Here is an 18,508-nt window from a genome sequence, read left to right on the forward strand (position 1 = left end):
GCCGCTCAATCTCCAAGCATGAAGGTGGAGACTGGACAGGTTCGGGCGGAACCGGGGGATCGACTGACATACTGAGTAGCTCGGGATACCAGTACCTTCGTGCCCAGTCCGGAGCCACAAGGATGACTTGGGCCCGGTAGCGTTTGATCTTCTTCAGCACTATGGGCAGAAGTGGTATAGGCGGAATGGCGTACAACAGACCGCAACTCCACTCACGATGAAAAGCGTCTCCGAGCGAGTGCGGTCTTGGAAATTTCAACGCACAGAACTGATGACATTGTGCGTTCTCTTCAGTGGCGAATAGATCTAACCAAGGCTCTCCCCACTGCGGAAAAGACCTTGCGCCACGTCCGAGTTCAGACGCCATTCGTGATCCATCATGCACCGGCGGCTGAGTTCGTCCGCCCTGGCGTTCAGAGAACCTGCCAGGTGTTTAACCACCCGGGTCACGCCCTGATGTTCTAGCCATTGCCAGAGGCGCAGAGCCTCCTGGCAGAGGGTCCACGACCCCACCCCGCCCTGTTTGTTGCAGTACCACATGGCGGTGGTGTTGTCTGTGAACACCTGCACTACACTCCCCCGGACAGAGGGGAGGAATGCCTTCAGTGCTGGATGAATCGCCCGTAGCTCCAAAAGGTTGATATGGAGCCGGGACTCCGCCGGAGACCAGAGGCCTCTGATCTCCGCCTCTCTCATGTGGCCTCCCCAGCCCTGGAGGGCCGTGTCAGTAACAACCACGTGCTCCGGTTGGGGAAGGGAGAGGGATCTGCCGCTGACCCAATCGCGGTCCATGAGCCACCACTGCAGCTGTCTCGCAGTGCCCTCCGCGATCAGGACATGGTCGGACAGGTTGCCCTGATGCTGGGCCCACTGAAACTTCAGGTCCCACTGCAGAGCCCGCATCCGCCATCGGGCGTGATGAACCAGAAGGATGCAGGAGGCCATCAGCCCCAGAAGCCGCAGCGTCAACCCGACCGAGACTCGGGATAAAGGCTGAAAGATCGGAATCAGAGCCTGAATATCCCGAACCCGCTGTTCGGGAGGATAAACCCGAAACTGTCGAGAACCGCTCCGATGAAGAGGAGCTTCTGGGAGGGGCACAGGTGTGTTTTTGGCACATTGATTGAGAACCCCAGCTGGTGCAGGAGGTCTGCCGTCATCTGGAGGTGGCTGGCGACTGTCTGGGGCGAGCCCGCTTTCAACAACCAGTCGTCGAGGTAGGGGCAGACTGAAACCCCTAACCTGCGCAGATGAGCTGCGACCACCGCCATCACCTTCGTGAACACCGAGGGGCGCTGGTAAGGCAGAAGGGGAGCACAGTAAACTGAAAGTGCTCGTGGTCTACCGTGAACCGCAGGTAGCGCCGGTGGGCCGGCAGGACGGGGATGTGGAAATAAGCGTCCTGCAAGTCCAACACTACCATCCAGTCTCCTGGGTGCAGGGCAGCTAAGACCTGAGCCAGTGTCAGCATTTTGAACTTCTCCTTCCGGAGGAAGCCGTTGACATTCCGTAGGACCAAGATAGGGCGTAGGCCCCCTTTGCCCTTCTTGGGTACCAGAAAGTAGTGGGAGTAACAACCACACCCTACTTCTGGCCCAGGAACGCGCTCGATGGCCAAGAGGCCCGTAACTTCCTCCTGCAGAAGTCGCAAGTGATCCCCCGACACGCGTTGGTATTGCGGTGGCATGGCCGGAGGGGTCGCCTCGAAGGGGAGGGAGTAGCCCCTTCGGACGATTTGCAGCACCCACCCGTCCGATGTGACAGTGCACGAGTGGAGGAGGTGATGGCGAACCCTGCCCCCCACTGGCGTCACATGGGCCTGAAAGTACGGACTAGGAGGGTTTTGAGGTGGATGCTGCGGGGGCAGGTGTGGACTGGCATCGCCGTTGTCCCCGACCGCCGCCACGACGGTTTCCACGGCCACCACCGTGTTGGAAATTAGTCCGCGGTGCGTGGCTGGCAGCACGTGTGAGGGCGCCGCTTCCTTGGCCACGAAAGGAGCGAAAGGCACCCGTTTGCTGGCACGGGGCCGAGAGGCCCAAGGACTTGGCCTTAGCCCTGGAGTCCTTAAAGCGCTCAAGCGCATGGTCTGCCTTGTCGCTAAAAAGGCGACGGCCATCAAACTGCATGTCCATGAGAGCATTCTGGACATCGGCCGAAAAGTTGGCGGACCTCAACCAGGCGTGGCGACGAATCGCCACTGTCGTTGCCATCTCTCTGCCCAGTGAGTCGGTGGTATCCAGCCCACACCGGATGGAATAGCGTGCTACATCTCGACCCTCCGCAAGGGCTTGGGTGAGTTTAGCCATGACCTTCGTCGGGCATTGTGGCAGCACGTCCGCGACCGAGTCCCACAGAGAATGGGTGTATCGGCCCAAGAGGCATGCGGTGTTGGAAGACCGCAGTCCAAAACACAGGGAGGAGAATACCTTCTTGCCGTATTGCTCATACCTCTTGGATTCCCGATCAGGTGGAGCCGACGGGAATATGGTCTGGGAGTTGGAGGCCTGGATGACCAGGCTCACTGGGTTGGGATGGGTGGACAGGAAACAAGGGTCGCCCGGGGCCGGGCGGTGGCGACTGGCCACGTTCCTATCTACAGGCGGACCTGTAGCGGGCCTGGACCAAGTGCCCAAAAGAACGTCAGTCAAGGCCTCATTAAACGGCAGCAGAGGCTTGGCCGAGCTTGACTGCGGTTTAAGGACCTCAGTGAGGAGGTTAGTCCTCACGACCGCGACGGGGAGCCCAAGGCCCAAGGCCTTGGCCGCCCGCGTCAACACCACACTGAAGGCTGCCCCCTCCTCCATAGCCACGGTAGGGGGTGAGACAAAACCAGTGTCTGGCGAAGTGTCCAGACCACTGGCATCCCCAAGTTCACCTGTCCAGTCCTGCTGGGACAGAGAGTCCTCAGACCCCTCCCAATACTCCTCATCACCCATTTCCTGATAATCAGGGTTGTAAAACTCTCCAAGCGGCGTCGAAAGCGGCGCCCAGCGGTGCAGTTCCGACGCTGGAAGCGGATCGAGGGAGGCATCGGGGACGGCGTTACCAGAAGGCGGCGCCGGAGGTGACACCCTAGGGACCGGCACCGATGAGGTCATTGGGTCAACTGGCGACAACCCGGATCCGGAAGCGGATCCAGCGGGTCCTGCGGCGCCGGGCCGGAAGGCATCGCCGGCGTCCAGGCTGAAGCACCTGCCGGCATCGGGGCCGAAGCACCCGACCAGCTAGGACCCCCAGACAAGTCCGCTGGGCCCGAAGGCGCCGCTTAGCCCATCGGAGGAGAGGGGGACCTCATGGCCATGAGGAAGCGCTCGATCTCCTCCGGCATTGCTTGCTGCCCAGGGACCAGAGGGTATGGGGCAGGTCGCGACACTCGCGACTCCGACGGAGCCGCGTGGGCGGTGTCACCCGAACCCCAGGCCGCGTCGCGCGAGCGTCGGGGGGGAGTCGGAAGAGCGATGACGTCTCTTCGACTTCTTGTGCTTACCTGACGACTTCGAGCCTGAAGAGTGATGTCGACTCCTGGAGCTATGATGGCTCCGAACCCGCGACCGGTCCATCTACCTCCGTCCGGACCAGGACCTCTCATGGCACGGGCCGACTACCGGAGCTCGAGCCGCTTGCGAGACCGCTCCCGCCTAGCTTTGGAAGTCAGGGCTCGGCAGTCGGGGCAGGCCTTGTCTTCGTGGTCGACGCCGAGACAGTGAAGACACAGGCGGTGAGGGTCGGTTACCGGCATCAGTCGGTCGCAGTCCTCACAGGGTTTAAAACCTGGCATCCCTACCGGCACCGTTCGGAGTCGAAGACTCGAAAAATGATCAAAAGAGATCGTAATAAGTTTAGTCAAAAAATGACTAAGGTACCACTTTTTCCGGATCTGCGCTGCTGGCGCGGAAAAAAGAAGAACTGACGTCAGCGCGCAGAGGGGGCGTCTAAGTACTCCGACGACGTCATCACGGCGCCCACGACGCAGACGACGGATGCGGAGCCGCAGAAGACGCCTACCGACGCGCAAAGGTACTGCTACTCAAAAGGTTCCGGATCCAGTCTGACGCCTGGGGATATTCTAAGGTAAGGAATCTAATACTAACCTGTTTCTTTCAGATATTCTGTTTATTAGTTGCAATTGTTGCAACTATTCTGTTGTGTTTATAATCACACCTATTCACATTATGCACTAAAGTGGGATTTTGATTTTAATAAAAGCCCTAAAAGTACATTCTTAGGGGCCGATTCTGATGTCGGACGGACCACAGTCCCTCAAAGTAAATGGTGCCAATCGTTAAAGTGGGCTGACACACCACTCCATGATGTAGTGGACAGGAGTAAAATGTGAATGACAAATAGGCTGCTGATCAAAGGCTGAAGCCTGCTGACCAAATGTCCCTTAATGCATAAATAGCATGTCTGAATTTTATGGAAAATCAATAGCCTGGTGAGATAGCTAAAGCTTTATCAAAGGCCAGATAAAAAATCATTGGCAAAGCCAATATGTTTAGCCTATGGAAAAGCTATTGGCTTGACCATTGTGTTTTAGCCATGCTGTTCACCAGCATGGTTTCTGTTCAGCATGGCTAAAAGTTGGTGACATAGAGGAGAGTGGTGTGAACTGGAGTGGAGTGGTGAGAAGTGGAGTGGGGACGGGTGGAGTGTTGTAGAGTGGCATGTCTTGTTGTGTAGGGTCATAGAATGTTAGGGAGTGGAGTGTCGGAGAGTGGAGTGTCGTAGATTGGAGCAGAGTGGCATGGAGTGGCATAGAGTAAGAATGATGTGGTAGCACACTGCCATAACAGACAACACATTTTCAATTGAAATGACTATTACATTTACACATACTTTTACTGCTATAAAATATACAGCGCACAAACTTGGAAATGGCATCACCTAATGTACTGATTTATTTTCATTGTATTAAAATATTTGTTTCCACCATCGTTCAGAGTAACAAAGAATTTGCTTCATTTGTGCTTTCCTAGTTCTAATATATTCTGAAATATTCGCATAGTTCAGTTATAGACAATTAAATGTTGGTTTGTGCTAGAAAAAAACCTTTCCTTTTCCACCTCCAGTATCCAGCAAGATTGTCACACAGATCTTCTCATTTTTGTAGTCAGCGAAACAAAAGTAAACACCAAGCTCCCTTGGAAGACAGAGCCTGCCATCAGACCTCTGTCTTTGAATGCACAGCAAATGTGACAAGAACAAAATGTAAAGGCCTGTTTACAGAAAGCGAGCACTCATGGAAGAATACAGTAGACAGACTATGCTACATGGGGGGGAGAGCAAGCTGGTTAGCCTAAATCATATAAAGCCAGCAAATAGAAAGCAAGCACATGTGAGTTACCAACCACAAAGCCAACGGTAAGCATTAGGCAAAAAGCATTTCCACGTGAGCTTTCTGAATGTACCCAAGAAGTCTTTTCACAACCATACAGCTGCGCTATCTGCTAGTCCTCAACCTAAGAAAATTTCCCAAAGGCAAATTCTAAACCCTTGAAGGCAATTAAGAAATTGCACTTATCCCAACTGGGAGGAAAAAGTAAAAAGATAATTTATCTCAGTTGAAAAGAATTCGATTTTTGAGAGGAGAAACAAGCTACTATAATTTTAAAGTGCTCAGCAGGGTCTACCATCCTTAGTGAGAAGACACTGATTGACAGCAAGTACTATGGGTGTATTTGAGTATGTGAACGATAAAAGGACGGCATTGTATATAGAAAAGAATAGAAAGAAGACAAGGCCATAAAAAGTATCCTCGTCATTAGGTAGGGATGACATAAATTCCACAGGAGAAGATTCCTCAAAGTGTGGGTCATAACCTTAGAGCGGTGAAATAGACATCACAATAGTCGCATAAAACATTATTATAACGATCTGCATATTTTTGCAAATAAGGTGTGGGTGTGTGTGTGTGGGTGTGCGCGTGTGTGTGATGATATATATATATATATATATATAATCAGGAAGTTCATAGTTTGTTTTCCTGAGCAACCAACACGATTTAATTTATAAACATGGAAATGTTTACATGTTGATCAAAAATGCTAAATCCATGACATGGTGTTTATATATATTGCTTTGAATTTTGAAATACACGCTTTCATTTTTCATTTATGTTCCCAAATACAATTATATTTGTATTATGCTGTGTAACCGGTTAACTCGATACTGAAAAACCTTGTTTGTTACAAAGTATCTCTTCAATGTCCATTGATGGTCACGTGCACATTTCTAAATGTTTGTATCACTTTAAATATGGAATGGCCACTGTTGCACTCTACCCGTGAGCAAGAGGCGAAAGCTTTGAAACGCGTTGGGTTTTCCGTGTGCCAATAAAATATCTGCACCTTGAACGAACATTTGGGCCCCGGCTCTGGTGTCTTGCTGATTTATGAGCGTTTGTACTGCCAGGAGTCCGTTTAATACTTTGGGAGGTGGCGATCCCGCCGGGAGCCTGCTGAGGCAAGAGGCGAGAGTTACGCTAATCGAGTGTGTGTTTATATATATATATCATCAAACAAAAAGATGCTGCACTCCAGGATATCCTAGTTAACAAAATGTATTCACACCCCTAACAACAACACGTTTCGACACGTGATCAAGACCTTGTGTCTAAATGCGTTGATGCTAGTGGTGATAGGATATCCTGGAGTGCAGCATCCTTTTGTTTGATGATATTGACCACAGGCCTGATTCCATCCCTTTTGCCGGCACTGGCTGTGAGCACGTTGGGAGCTGGAGTTGTTTTGTGTATATATGTATATTGTGTGGCCAAGGCCTCTGGGTAGGCGAAAAAGTTATGCTGGCAGGCTGCTGAAAAACGAAATAAAAAGATTTCTCACCTGCATATTTTGGGTCGGCTCTCGCTTCTTCTGTGGAGTCCCGGGCACGAAGGGACATGGGGATTGTTGGAATGAGTCTTCAGGTATATATATATATATATATATATATATATATATATATATATATATATATATATATATATATATATATATATACACATAGAAGCTTTCCCCATTGCTTATTTATTGGTAAAGCAGTTGCACTTGCCAGCATTATTCAGCAACCGACCGCAGCCGGACGCGTTTCGAATAATCTTTTTAAAGGGTTAGTGCAGTCAAAAGAGCATGTACGGCAACACCTTCCTTATAATGCCATATCGTGAGTCCTGATTGGACAACTCTAGATGAGTTATCACGTTGCATGATGGTCGGTGAAGTCCGATATTTATCCCCAAATGGATGAGTTTTAAATTCAGTGCTAATTGTAGGCTCTAAAGGAGACCCGGAAAGCGCAGCTGCATTAATCCATACTCTGTGCCCAACAACTGAAACTCATATTATCTAAAGCTTTGTGGCCTTCTTTGTGAAGTGGTGCACTAGATTATTCGATGGGGAAAGCTTCTCTGAGGGGAATTTCAATGGTTTTGTACGAGTGAAATGTCCAGTTAACTATAACGCCCCTGAAACCTATGGTTTTTTCAGTGAATTTCTAAGGTTTTTTTTAAATGCTAATTCCTAACTATAACGTGCCTGAAACCTATGGTTTTCTAGTGAATTTCTAAGTTTTTTTAAATGCTAGTTTTTACCAATGCCTACAGAGGTACGACATGTAAAGAAAGAAGAAAAAACACACAGAAGGAAGCAAAAATAGAGGCAGAAAGAAGCACAGAAGTCCTCAAACATGAAGAAAGGTGCAGGAAGACATGCAGAAAGATCAAACAGAGGAGCAGAAAGAGGCGTTGTTGCAAAATCATCCTGTACCCTCAACTTTTTCAAACGGGTACTGGTGTTAACTGACTGACTAACCAGTCCTAGAGCCAGTGCAATGCTAAAAGACACTTAGAATACAGTGAAAGCACCTACATACACTAGGGAACACTATGCGTTGGGGTTGGGGTTGAGGTGATTAGCATAACCTCCTCTGTAAGCCCGTAGTACAGAATAGGGCAGGGGGATTAAATCTACCTCTTACAACGCGCCACAGGGTGCGTTTGCACAGTGATGAACGGAGGGGGCGAGCCTGAGGTGACGTGTGCAATCACGCCCTGTCAGCATTTTAAGTTGTGGGATAAAGTCCCCTTGAATCCTGAGGGTCCCTGGGGTACAAGTAGCCCACTAGGTACCTCCAGTAAGCGCCACGGAGCTGCGTTGCAGAGAGGTGTGAAAAAGGGCACGGCCTAGATCACCTCTATGCAACGCAGCGCAGTGACGCTTACTGGAAGCACCTAGTGGACTCGTTGCCCCCCAGGGTCCCTCAGGATTGCAGGGGAAGTATTTCCCCAACCTAAAATGTGCCACAGGGCTGTTTGCACATGTCACCTCAGGACCCATCCACTCCCTTCACCACTGTGTAAACACGCCCTGTGGCCATTCTAAATTGAGAGATTAAGTCCCCTTGAATCCTAATGGTCCATAGGCTGAAACTAGCCCACTAGGTATCTCCAGTAAGCGCCACAGAGCTGCATTGCAGAGAGACGTAAAAAGAGGCACAGCTTAGACCACCTCTCTGCAACGCAGCGCAGTGGCGCTTACTGGAAACACCTTGTGGGCTAGTTGGCCCCCAGGGTCCCTCAGGATTGAAGGGGAATTATTTCCCCAACTTAAAACACGCCACAGGGCGTGTTTGCACACGTCACCTCAGGCCCCGTCCCCTCCCTTCAACACTGTGTAAAAGCGCCCTGTGGCCGTTTTAACTTGGGAGATTAAGTTAATTTGAATCCAGCGGGTCCCTAGGGTCCAACTAGCCCACTAGGTACCTCCAGTAAGCGCCATTGCAGAGAGGTGTAAAAAGGGGCATGGCCTTCACCACCTCTCTGCAACGCAGCGAATTGGCACTTACCGGAAACACCTGGTAGGCTAGTTGACCCCCAGGGTCCCTCAGGATTGAAGGGGAATTATTTCCCCAACTTAAATTGCGCCACAGGGCGTTGGGCCTCACTCCCGTATGTCAATGTCGGCAGCAATTTAGCCCTCAGGACCTGTAAAGGATCAATCGTAAGGTCGGGTAGCCGTCTTTTCAGTGACTTCAGTGATAAATACGTTGTGGTCCCTTTTCTTCGCATGGCCTCTAACTGAAGTTTGAAAGAGCATTTGTCATCCATTAATATTCCCAGGTATTTATAGCTTTGTACTTGATCCAGACACTGGCCATCAAAGAACCAACTATTGGCCTTCTTTTTATGGTAATTTTCTGCCATAATTTTGGTCTTTCCGAGGTTTATTTTAAGAGAGTTCCAGTTAGAAAAACTGCTTGTTGTATTTAATAGGTGCTGAAGTCCAATTGGTGTCCGACTAATTAAAACCAAGTTGTCAGCATATAGCAAGTTTGACATTAGCTTGTTTCCCAGTTTTGGAGCATCGGATGCACAACAGTCCAGCTCCCCAGGTAGATCGACCAAGAAGAGATTGAAAAGGATCCGGGCAAGGAAACACACCTGCTTGAGGCCTTTCGAGGTCATGATTCGTTTTGAGATGTGTGACCCTGCGCCTAGTTTGACCCTGATCCATGTGTCTGTGTGCAGCTGTTTTAGCTGTTCCAAAAGTGTGTTTGGTATACCCCAATTATTCAGTTTTCCCCAAAGTTTGGAACGATCGACATGGTTGAACGAGGCTGTGTAGTCAATGAAACACAGGAAGAGCGGCATTTTTGATACTTTGGCTGCATCAATTATCAACGTGAGAGCCAGTATATTAGTTGTAGCTCCTTGGCCACTACAAAACCCAGTTTGATTAGTGGGGATAATGAAGTTATAACGGATCCCCAAATGTAAACTCTTAGTGCCCCGGGGAGGTGGCGGTCCCGTTGCATGTGGGGAGGGCTCAAGCCCCCCTACACAGGTTTTTTATTTTTTATTTTTTTTAAAGCTCGGGGTGGCAGTTTCCAGGGTTGCGGGGGGGCCATGAGTCCCCCACATATATTTTCATGAAGCCCCGGGGGGGGGGGGGGATGGCGGTCCCCGGGGCTTGGGGGAGCCTTTGAGCCCCCCCACCCATGTATATTGAAGCCCAGGGGTGGCGGTCCACGGGGCTGGGCGGCTGAGAGCCACCCCATAATTCAGAAAAGCCCTCTGGGCCCCCCATTACATTAAACCCATTGCCCCTGGGCTTGGCCCCCCTTGGGGCTAATTAGCAAAGAAGCACAGAAGCCTGCGCTTTGTTTTTCTTTTTCGCGGCGGGATGCGCGGATCCTGCGATTTTTTGCGTTTTGCACACTTTTTTGAGTGATTTCTTGTGCCTCGGTTCTACCAAGGCACAAGAAAGCTGCCAACACTTCCTGGTTTGGAGTGTTGACAGCCAACTAGCATACAGCTGGTCATCGGGAGGGTGCGCGGATACTCCATGACCATAGATATATATGTGATTTTACTTTTGATTCTCTCAGCAACTACTGAACGGATTTACACCATTCAACAAAAAGGCACCTTTCTGAACCAAGGGCTATATATATATGCAGCATGTCTGCAGAGGCCCCATCAGGTATTGCAAACTACTCTCCTTTTGTGCAGAAAACGGAGGAGTGCAACGCAGTGAGTCAAGCCACTGTGCATTTGTCAGCCACTCACTGGATGGGCTGGCACATTGGACTCGCAGCACCAGCATTCCTCTGGGTACATCACGTGCACGAGAGGCAGCACAACATCAAACAGAGGCGGGAGGAACCAACAAAGGAGTGGCCAGAGACTGCTCAGGACACTTTAATTACCCCCAGGTGCAAGGCTCTGAAAAGAAGGAAACGGGAACCGGCACTGATGAAAGCGCACATCTCCGCTTGAAACCCGTCTGCCTGGCGTTTCCTGAACTCTGCTAATTTTGCTTAAATAAATCCTGTTGGCAAGTCAGCATATGTCGGGCTCATTGAATATATATATATATATATATATATATATATATATATATATATACATATATATATTCAACCCAGGTTGGTTCAAGTCTCCTTCCGTATTGGGCGCTTCTTGCAGGTGCGTGGCTTCATGCGGTGGAACCAAGCCGCTTAATTATCCAAACTGAGTCTCCCAAAGAATCCAAGATCCCCCGGAAAACAAATGAAGCCGCCACTTCAGTCACTCGATTTGTGTGAGACAACTAATTTATTCTTAAATCCTTTGCAGCATTATTCACAGCACAAAAAACCAACGCGTTTCGTTAGCTCCCCACTAACTTGATCACGGTTGTTTCAAACACTGTTTGCTGGTTGTATTTTAAAATGGGAGTTCCCGCCCACCTAGGTCACATGATTACACCAATCTGTTTACTTTCACAGTGGTATTCTGGCATATGTAGTTTGCATTTCAAATAAATGTAAGCGTAACACAATTTATCACAAGATTTAAACCCATTCCTTACTTTATGTTTCCTCATTCCCCGCTGCACTGAGTTTTAACACCTTTAAATGTTTTATCTCTATATAAATGAGGTATTTCCTCCATAAACAATTTTTAAACCAAAACATCAAAAACGTCTTTCGAATGCAGGGTCATACTCCCAAGTCTTGTTCCTTTGAAAATTTTGGAGCCCTCCAGTGGGCTGGAATTACTGAAGGATTGTAAAGTTTTTGCTTATGGGTCTCTATGTTTTATTTCAAATGTCCCAGATACTCCATATTTCTTGACCTGTCACGTGGGCTTGTGGGATGGAAAAATTATGGAGATTATTTCGAGAATTAGTCTTAGTTTTTTTTCAGATGTGTACATAAAGTTCTTCCGACTGATTCAGTCCGAAAGGGGTCATTGTTCGAAAGTTCAAAATGTGACGCGACTCCTTTTGGCGTAGAAGTTTTTCACGATGTCCACCTCTGTCTGACAGTGACATCGTTTCCAATCCCAGGAATTTTAGCAATCGCCAATTTCCGTCATGATGTGTCTCCATGTGTTTGGCCACTGCATTTCCTCTGTCCTTGTTTGTAGTGGCCCTTACATGTTCCAAGATTCGCTTTTTCAGCTCACAGATTGTACTTCCTATATACCGTAATTGACAAGGACATTCGATCATATAGACGGTATACTGGCTTTTGCAGGTGATTAATTCCTTTATCTTCCAGATTTTTTGGTTTGCCATCGTGACTTGTTTGGTTGGTTTGGCTATCTCGCACACTTTGCAATTATAGCATTTGGTAAATCCTATGGTTTTGAGCCATGTTGTTTTTTTCTTGTTGACAAAGTGGCTATGAATCAATTGGTCTTTCAAGTTTTTTACTCTTCTGTATGTCACCACAGGATGATCTCCCATTTTTTGGCTTATAGTCGGGTCAAGTTTTAGTATTTTCCAATTCTTTTTGAGAATTTGGATTACTTGTTTGGACTCCTTGCTGTAATCCATTATGAGTCTAATTGGTTCTTCCGTTGTACTCTCTTTTATTTGTGGCTTCAGACAGTCTGCCCTTGGTTTCTCATTTGCTCTCTCCCAACATTTTTTAGTCAAGTTTTTCCCATACTTTCTTTTACGGAATCTGTTCATTGTTATTGCGCTGTGTTTTTCCCATTCTGTGTTCTCACTACAGATACGTTTGATTCGAAGAAATTCTCCGTAGGGTATACTTGAGATCAAGGCAGGTTGATGGAAACTCGTAGCTTCAAGGGTGGAGTTTGTAGCCGTTACCTTTCTATGCAATGTTGTCTCCACCTTGTTATTTCTTACGTATACCTCTGTGTCTAGGAAAGAAAGGCGTTCCCTGCTTTTTGTATAAGTGAATTTCAATCCCGGTATACTGTTGTTCAAAAGCTCAAAATATTCATCAAACTCCTTCTCGCTTCCGTCCCACACTATAAACAAGTCATCAATGAATCTTTTCCATTGTATAATGTGTCGGGTGAATCTCGAGTTTTGGGAGTTCCAGGCTATCTCCTCCTCCCACCATCCCATAGCTATGCAAGCATAGCTTGGGCTGAATGAGAAGCCCATCGCCGCGCCGTTACGCTGACGATAGAGTTGTTCGCCAAAGAGGAAGATGTTATTTGTTAGCATCAAGGTGATCATTTCATACAACATTTCATTGTGTTCCTTGTAGTGTATATTGCGTTGTTTTAGAAAATATTTACACGCCTGCAAGCCCAAATCATTGTCAATGTTCGTGTACAACGCGATGACATCCATCGATATCAGAAGATAATTTTCTTGCCATTTTATGTACATAAAAAGTCTGTTGTATCCTTGAGGTATGATTTCAAATCCTCTACATAGGGTCTCAGAAAAAAATCAATAAAGTTCCCCATTGGTTCCATCAACGAGCCATTTGCTGATACAATTTTAAAATGCAAACTACATATCCCAGAATACCACTGTGAAAGTAAACAGATTGGTGTAATCATGTGACCTAGGTGGGCGGGAACTCCCATTTTAAAATACAACCAGCAAACAGTGTTTGAAACAACAGTGATCAAGTTAGTGGGGAGCTAACGAAACGCGTTGGTTTTTTGTGCTGTGAATAATGCTACAAAGGATTTAAGAATAAATTAGTTGTCTCACACAAATCGAGTGACTGCTTCATTTGTTTTCCGGGGGATCTTGGATTCTTTGGGAGACTCAGTTTGGAGATATATATATATATATATATCTCTCTCCAAACAAACAGTCTAAAACCGGTGCGCTCCTTGCCTAGCGGGTGCCTATTTCGAGGCCAGACCAAGCCCCGTAATTAATTGTCCAGCAACTTCCAAGAAGAATCGCACTCCCAAACACAGGAACTTTTTCTTGAAGCTTGTTTATTTAAGCATAGTAAACTCCGCCACCTTCACCACCCACCAACGTTTCGAACAAGAAATGTTCTTTTTCAAGGTATCGTTAGTCAGTTTTTTGTTTCATCCTTAAATAGTGTAAATTTATTGGTATATGAGGTATATACCTCAATATATTGCGGAAACAATCTGTAAAATGATCTATCATGTGCATATAAAGTTCAAGGTACTACACCTAGAAAGTATCATGCGCAAAGACAGTCATACAGAAATGATATACCAATAAGGTTTCTAGAACTACAACTTTCACTGAGACAAACACATAAATGCAATGGGAATCCACTAATAGCTATAAATAAAATGCCATAAATGCCACCTTTGGATTAAGTTGAATCGAATATGTAAATAGCTAAAATACTTTGAAACTATAAGTACCAGAATGCATCTCTCTGGTTGTTTGTAAATTTACACTATTTAAGGGTGAAACAAAAAACCGACTCACGATACCGTGAAAAAGAACATTTCTTGTTCGAAACTTTGGTGGGTGGTGAAGGTGGCGTAGTTTAATATGCTTAAATAAACAAGCTTCAAGAAAAAGTTCATGTGTTTGTTAGTGAGATTCTTCTTGGGAGTTGCTGGAATATATATATATATATCCACACAGACATCTATTACATCTAGATGTTTATCCAGTATATATATATATATATATATATATATATCCACACAGACATCTATTACATCTAGATGTTTATCCAGTACTTGAAATTGGAAGATAGAAGAACAGGTACTCTGTACCAGAGTACCTGCCCGTTTATGAAAAGTGCTGGTACTCACAAATTAAAAGTATTACGTTCTTCCTGAGAAGTGCAGGTACTCTCTCTCCCGAAATAAATATGTGCCTGGCAGTACCAGCCCATTTAAGGGGTGGGTGTGGGGGTGTGGGGGTGTGGGTGTGTGTGTGGGTGTATATATTTTTTTTTTTGTGTGTAGTTATAATTTGTACCTAGTTACCATAGAGAAAAAATGTTTTGGTTTGCTAATAACTTTTGTGCAGTTTGACGAATCTTCACAAATATTTCCCTCCAAAAAAGTTAATTCACCTCAGCTTCGTCCATGAAAGTTTAGGGGTACTCCGCTTAGGAGGGACCTAGACAAAATGGGATACTCAAAACACAATTTCCCCATGCAATTTCCTTAGGGATTTTTGAACAGCGCTACAGCCCCAACCGGTGAATCAAATGACACCAAATTTGCCAGAGAGCTAGATCTTACCCAAAAAGCGTACATTTTGTGATTTGGTGTAAATCTGAAAAAATAGTTTTTGAGAAATTAAGGTTAAAAACGTATGTATATCTGGATGGTTGGGTTCACGGGACTCTCAGGAGTGTCCCACTAGCACGCAACTTTAAATAATAGAGCAATGTGATTGGCCAAGAGGGTCTCTTTTCCCGTCAGCTTTCTTGCTCCCGAGAGTCTCACTCGAACTCGCACCCTGACTGCCTGGCTGCAACATGAGGAGAAAGGTCCCTGTGGCCTGATTTTTTTTTTTTTAAAGGTCTAAGGGAGAAGGGTACGGGTACCCTAATCCCCTGGGCTTTATGAGGAGGTGTCAGGGGACAAGTCGGGCGAATTTAATTTTTGGGTTGCTTTGATCCTGCTGGACTATTGTAGAAGTTAGTAGGACTCCCCTGTTCCAGCAAGAGTCCCGAAGGAGCGCTGACTCTGTTGAGAGTCCCGCGAGATGGGGAAATAATTTTTTTGTTTCAGAAAAGGGGAAGGTCTGTTGTGGGGTGGCCACATACGAGCATTTGGCCATGTGGCTAGGCCACGCCATGTACAGCCAAAGGCTGTGAGGGGAGGTATAGTTATGTGTGGTAATAACATATTACTTTAAGTTGGAAAACTAGACATTCAGTGGAAAAAAACTAAGGTGAAAGTGACGTTATAGTTTGGTACAGTTATAATATCTTTGCAAAAAACTAAGGTTAAAGTGACTTTTTTTAGGTATAGTAGTTTTATCTTACTTTGCATTAAGAAAACTCAGAAATTCTTTGAAAGAAAACAAAGGTTAAAGTCACATTATAGTTAGGTGAAAATGTCAGTTAAAACAACATTTTAAACTAAAACAACCACTGAAAGTCACAATTTATAGTTATTTCACGTTACTGTAACTCACACCTTCACCATGCACTGCTTATGACCTCACATATTACACCAATCATGACATGTTTTATGACATCATTGATAGCATCACTAATGACGTATGAAATGACACCATTAATAACAATACTGCAGGGTGCAAGTAATAGTTATTGGAAATAACTTTAACCTGGTGAATGTCAATGTTTTTTTTTATAGTTTAAAATGTTTTGTTTAACATTTTCACCTAACTATAACGTCACTTTAACCTTTGTTTTTTTAGTGAAAAAAAAAAAAAATATATATATATATATATATATATATATATATATTTCATATACATATATGCACCCTTATATGTGTGTATAAAAAAATAAAGTGTAATTTTTTCATTAGGCTGGCAACTAACATTTAATTTATGATAAATGTAGTCACGACACAAAAGTGCTTCAGATGTCTGCTCTAAACTGTCTGTACCTGAGTGTCGCTGGATGAGACAGACAACCGGTCATCGGGAAGTGATGGTGTGTATGTCATAGATATGGGGGTTCCTGGGATTCCATTAGCATGCACATTTTCACCATCGCTGCCATCCTCTAAAGTGCTTATGGTACATTCAACACTTCCACTTATGGCAGCGGCATCTTCTAAATCTAAAAGTAAAAACAGAATTATAGGGAAACATTAGTAATGAAAACAGAATAGAGACCAGAAAATAATACAATCGGGAAAGATTACAGAAAAGAGAAATTACATGCAATATTTTTGTTCTTATAGATGCTAGATTTACCGAAATATTGAACTGCTAACTGCATGACATTAATATAATTGTGTATTTACCCGCAGCAAAACAAATCGCACTTTCCTGACCTATATTCTGGTGTAATAGATATTCATGACAGGTTCTACTAACTCAGCAGATAAATGAACTGTAAGGTAAACTAATCTCTATTAGCTACAAGCTGTTTCAGTCTTGAGAAATTCAGAATTGGAGGATTAAGCTACTATCATCCACATGTCCTTCAAATATTTCCACAATGACTTGAGTATTATTCTGGAACAAATGTGAAGTCTACAAATAATCGAGCCACAATTCTTTTCATCTTCAATACTTGGAATATATAATCCATTTGGTCAAGTGAATAAAGCAGAGCAAAGCAAATTGACTGCAGGAACTTGTTGTATAATGTTTTCTTTTTTTGTGGAATACAAAAAGTAAAAGTGAAATAATAAATTAAGAAATTTACAAAGGTTACCTAATACTCAAAGTTTTAGATTCACTGATCATTTACCAGAGTATAAATTTGTGCTACATTCACATATGACAGTATTAAACCCTAAAAGGAAAAACAAAAAAATTACTTTTTGGGGCTTGGGAGATTCACACTACCAAACCTAGATCCAATTCTACAAGATGAAGTAGTGGCAAATATGCTAACATATATACACTTATAGGTCTAGGCTATGCAATCTTCAAATCTGCTCCACCAGGTCAGTCTACCAGCAATGCTTAACCTAACTAATCTCTCAAACCAGACCGAACCTTTTAGAACCCTGATGACCCTGGACAGGAATGATCACAAGATACCAGGGAAAGACTACCCTGCACAATAGGCGAAGATCCTGGCAGGGTATAGAAATCATACACGGTCCACAATGTTTCGGTGCACCTATAGCCTGTGGTGGAAAACGTAGCCATAGCACACCAAAACACCCAGTTACACCTTTGGATCTATGGCAATTACCATATGTGAAATAACATTCAGAGGGAAAAATTAAACCCTTGCCTGAAAACCTTATCCCAGATGAACACTGCAAGAGGACTCTAGCTATTTTGGACAGTGGTGCATAAAACACAGGAGACACAAAAAAAGGTGGAAGCTATTTCCGGAGATACTGCAGGACTAGAAAATGATGTTCAAGAACTTTGAGACAACACTGCATTTCGGGCTTCGGATGATGGATCACAATGGACACCATGAATGGACAGACTCTGCACTAACCTACTGCTTTAGCAATGTGAACACAGATTCCGTCATAGGCATAAGGAATATTTTCAAATTATTTTTTTTTAAATTAGGAGTAACACAACAAGGAGGACATTCTTAACCCCCCACCAATCATAACATACATCAGTAAACTGCTACAGCAAACAAACTATTCAATTATGCTGTACAGTACAACACATTCAGGGCATATCCTCCCTGAAATCTATGTAATGTACCCCATAAACTGCGACCAGTGGGATATGGTCTTTTTCATGTGGAGGATACCAGGGCCATCAGAACTGACAACAAGTCCCACTTTTCTGCTTTGTTAACTATACAATTAGTTGAGCTCATAGTTGCATACTTCAGCTCTCAAACAACAGTTCAGATGGGAGGTGTGAAAAATAAAAATAAAAAGGAGAACACAAAGTGAAGAGCTAATTGTCTCATCACTGGGTTCACAAAGGTTTCAGTCACATTCTCCTACTCAGTGAATAACCACTAAGAATCTAGACAGCAATCTGGTCTCCAAAGAGAGTGTATTAAGCCATTAGAGATGTCAGGATGCAAGTACCAAACCATCAGGGCATACACTTATAAAAACCTAGCTCTTTAGCCAGTAGCTTTATTTGGGGCACTAAGTAATTTATATTTGTATCTTTTCAGCTGTTTCATTCTTATCCTGAAAGAAGATATCATA

At 45.2% G+C, this 18,508-nt stretch overlaps 1 protein-coding gene across 1 annotated transcript in view; it reads right to left on the reverse strand.

The window, feature by feature from the left end:
* The window catches only part of ARFGEF1 (ARF guanine nucleotide exchange factor 1), a 1,029,389-nt gene that overhangs the window by 543,042 nt on the left and 467,839 nt on the right, over window positions 1-18,508 (reverse strand). The window contains exon 8 of the mRNA XM_086918014.1: window positions 16,298-16,473. Coding sequence (XP_086774140.1) covers window positions 16,298-16,473 — 176 coding nt within the window. The remainder of the gene's footprint in view (window positions 1-16,297; window positions 16,474-18,508) is intronic.

The sequence above is a fragment of the Lissotriton vulgaris genome, chromosome 4_1, assembly GCF_964263255.1.
Source record: "Lissotriton vulgaris chromosome 4_1, aLisVul1.2, whole genome shotgun sequence".
Lineage (NCBI taxonomy): Eukaryota > Metazoa > Chordata > Amphibia > Caudata > Salamandridae > Lissotriton > Lissotriton vulgaris.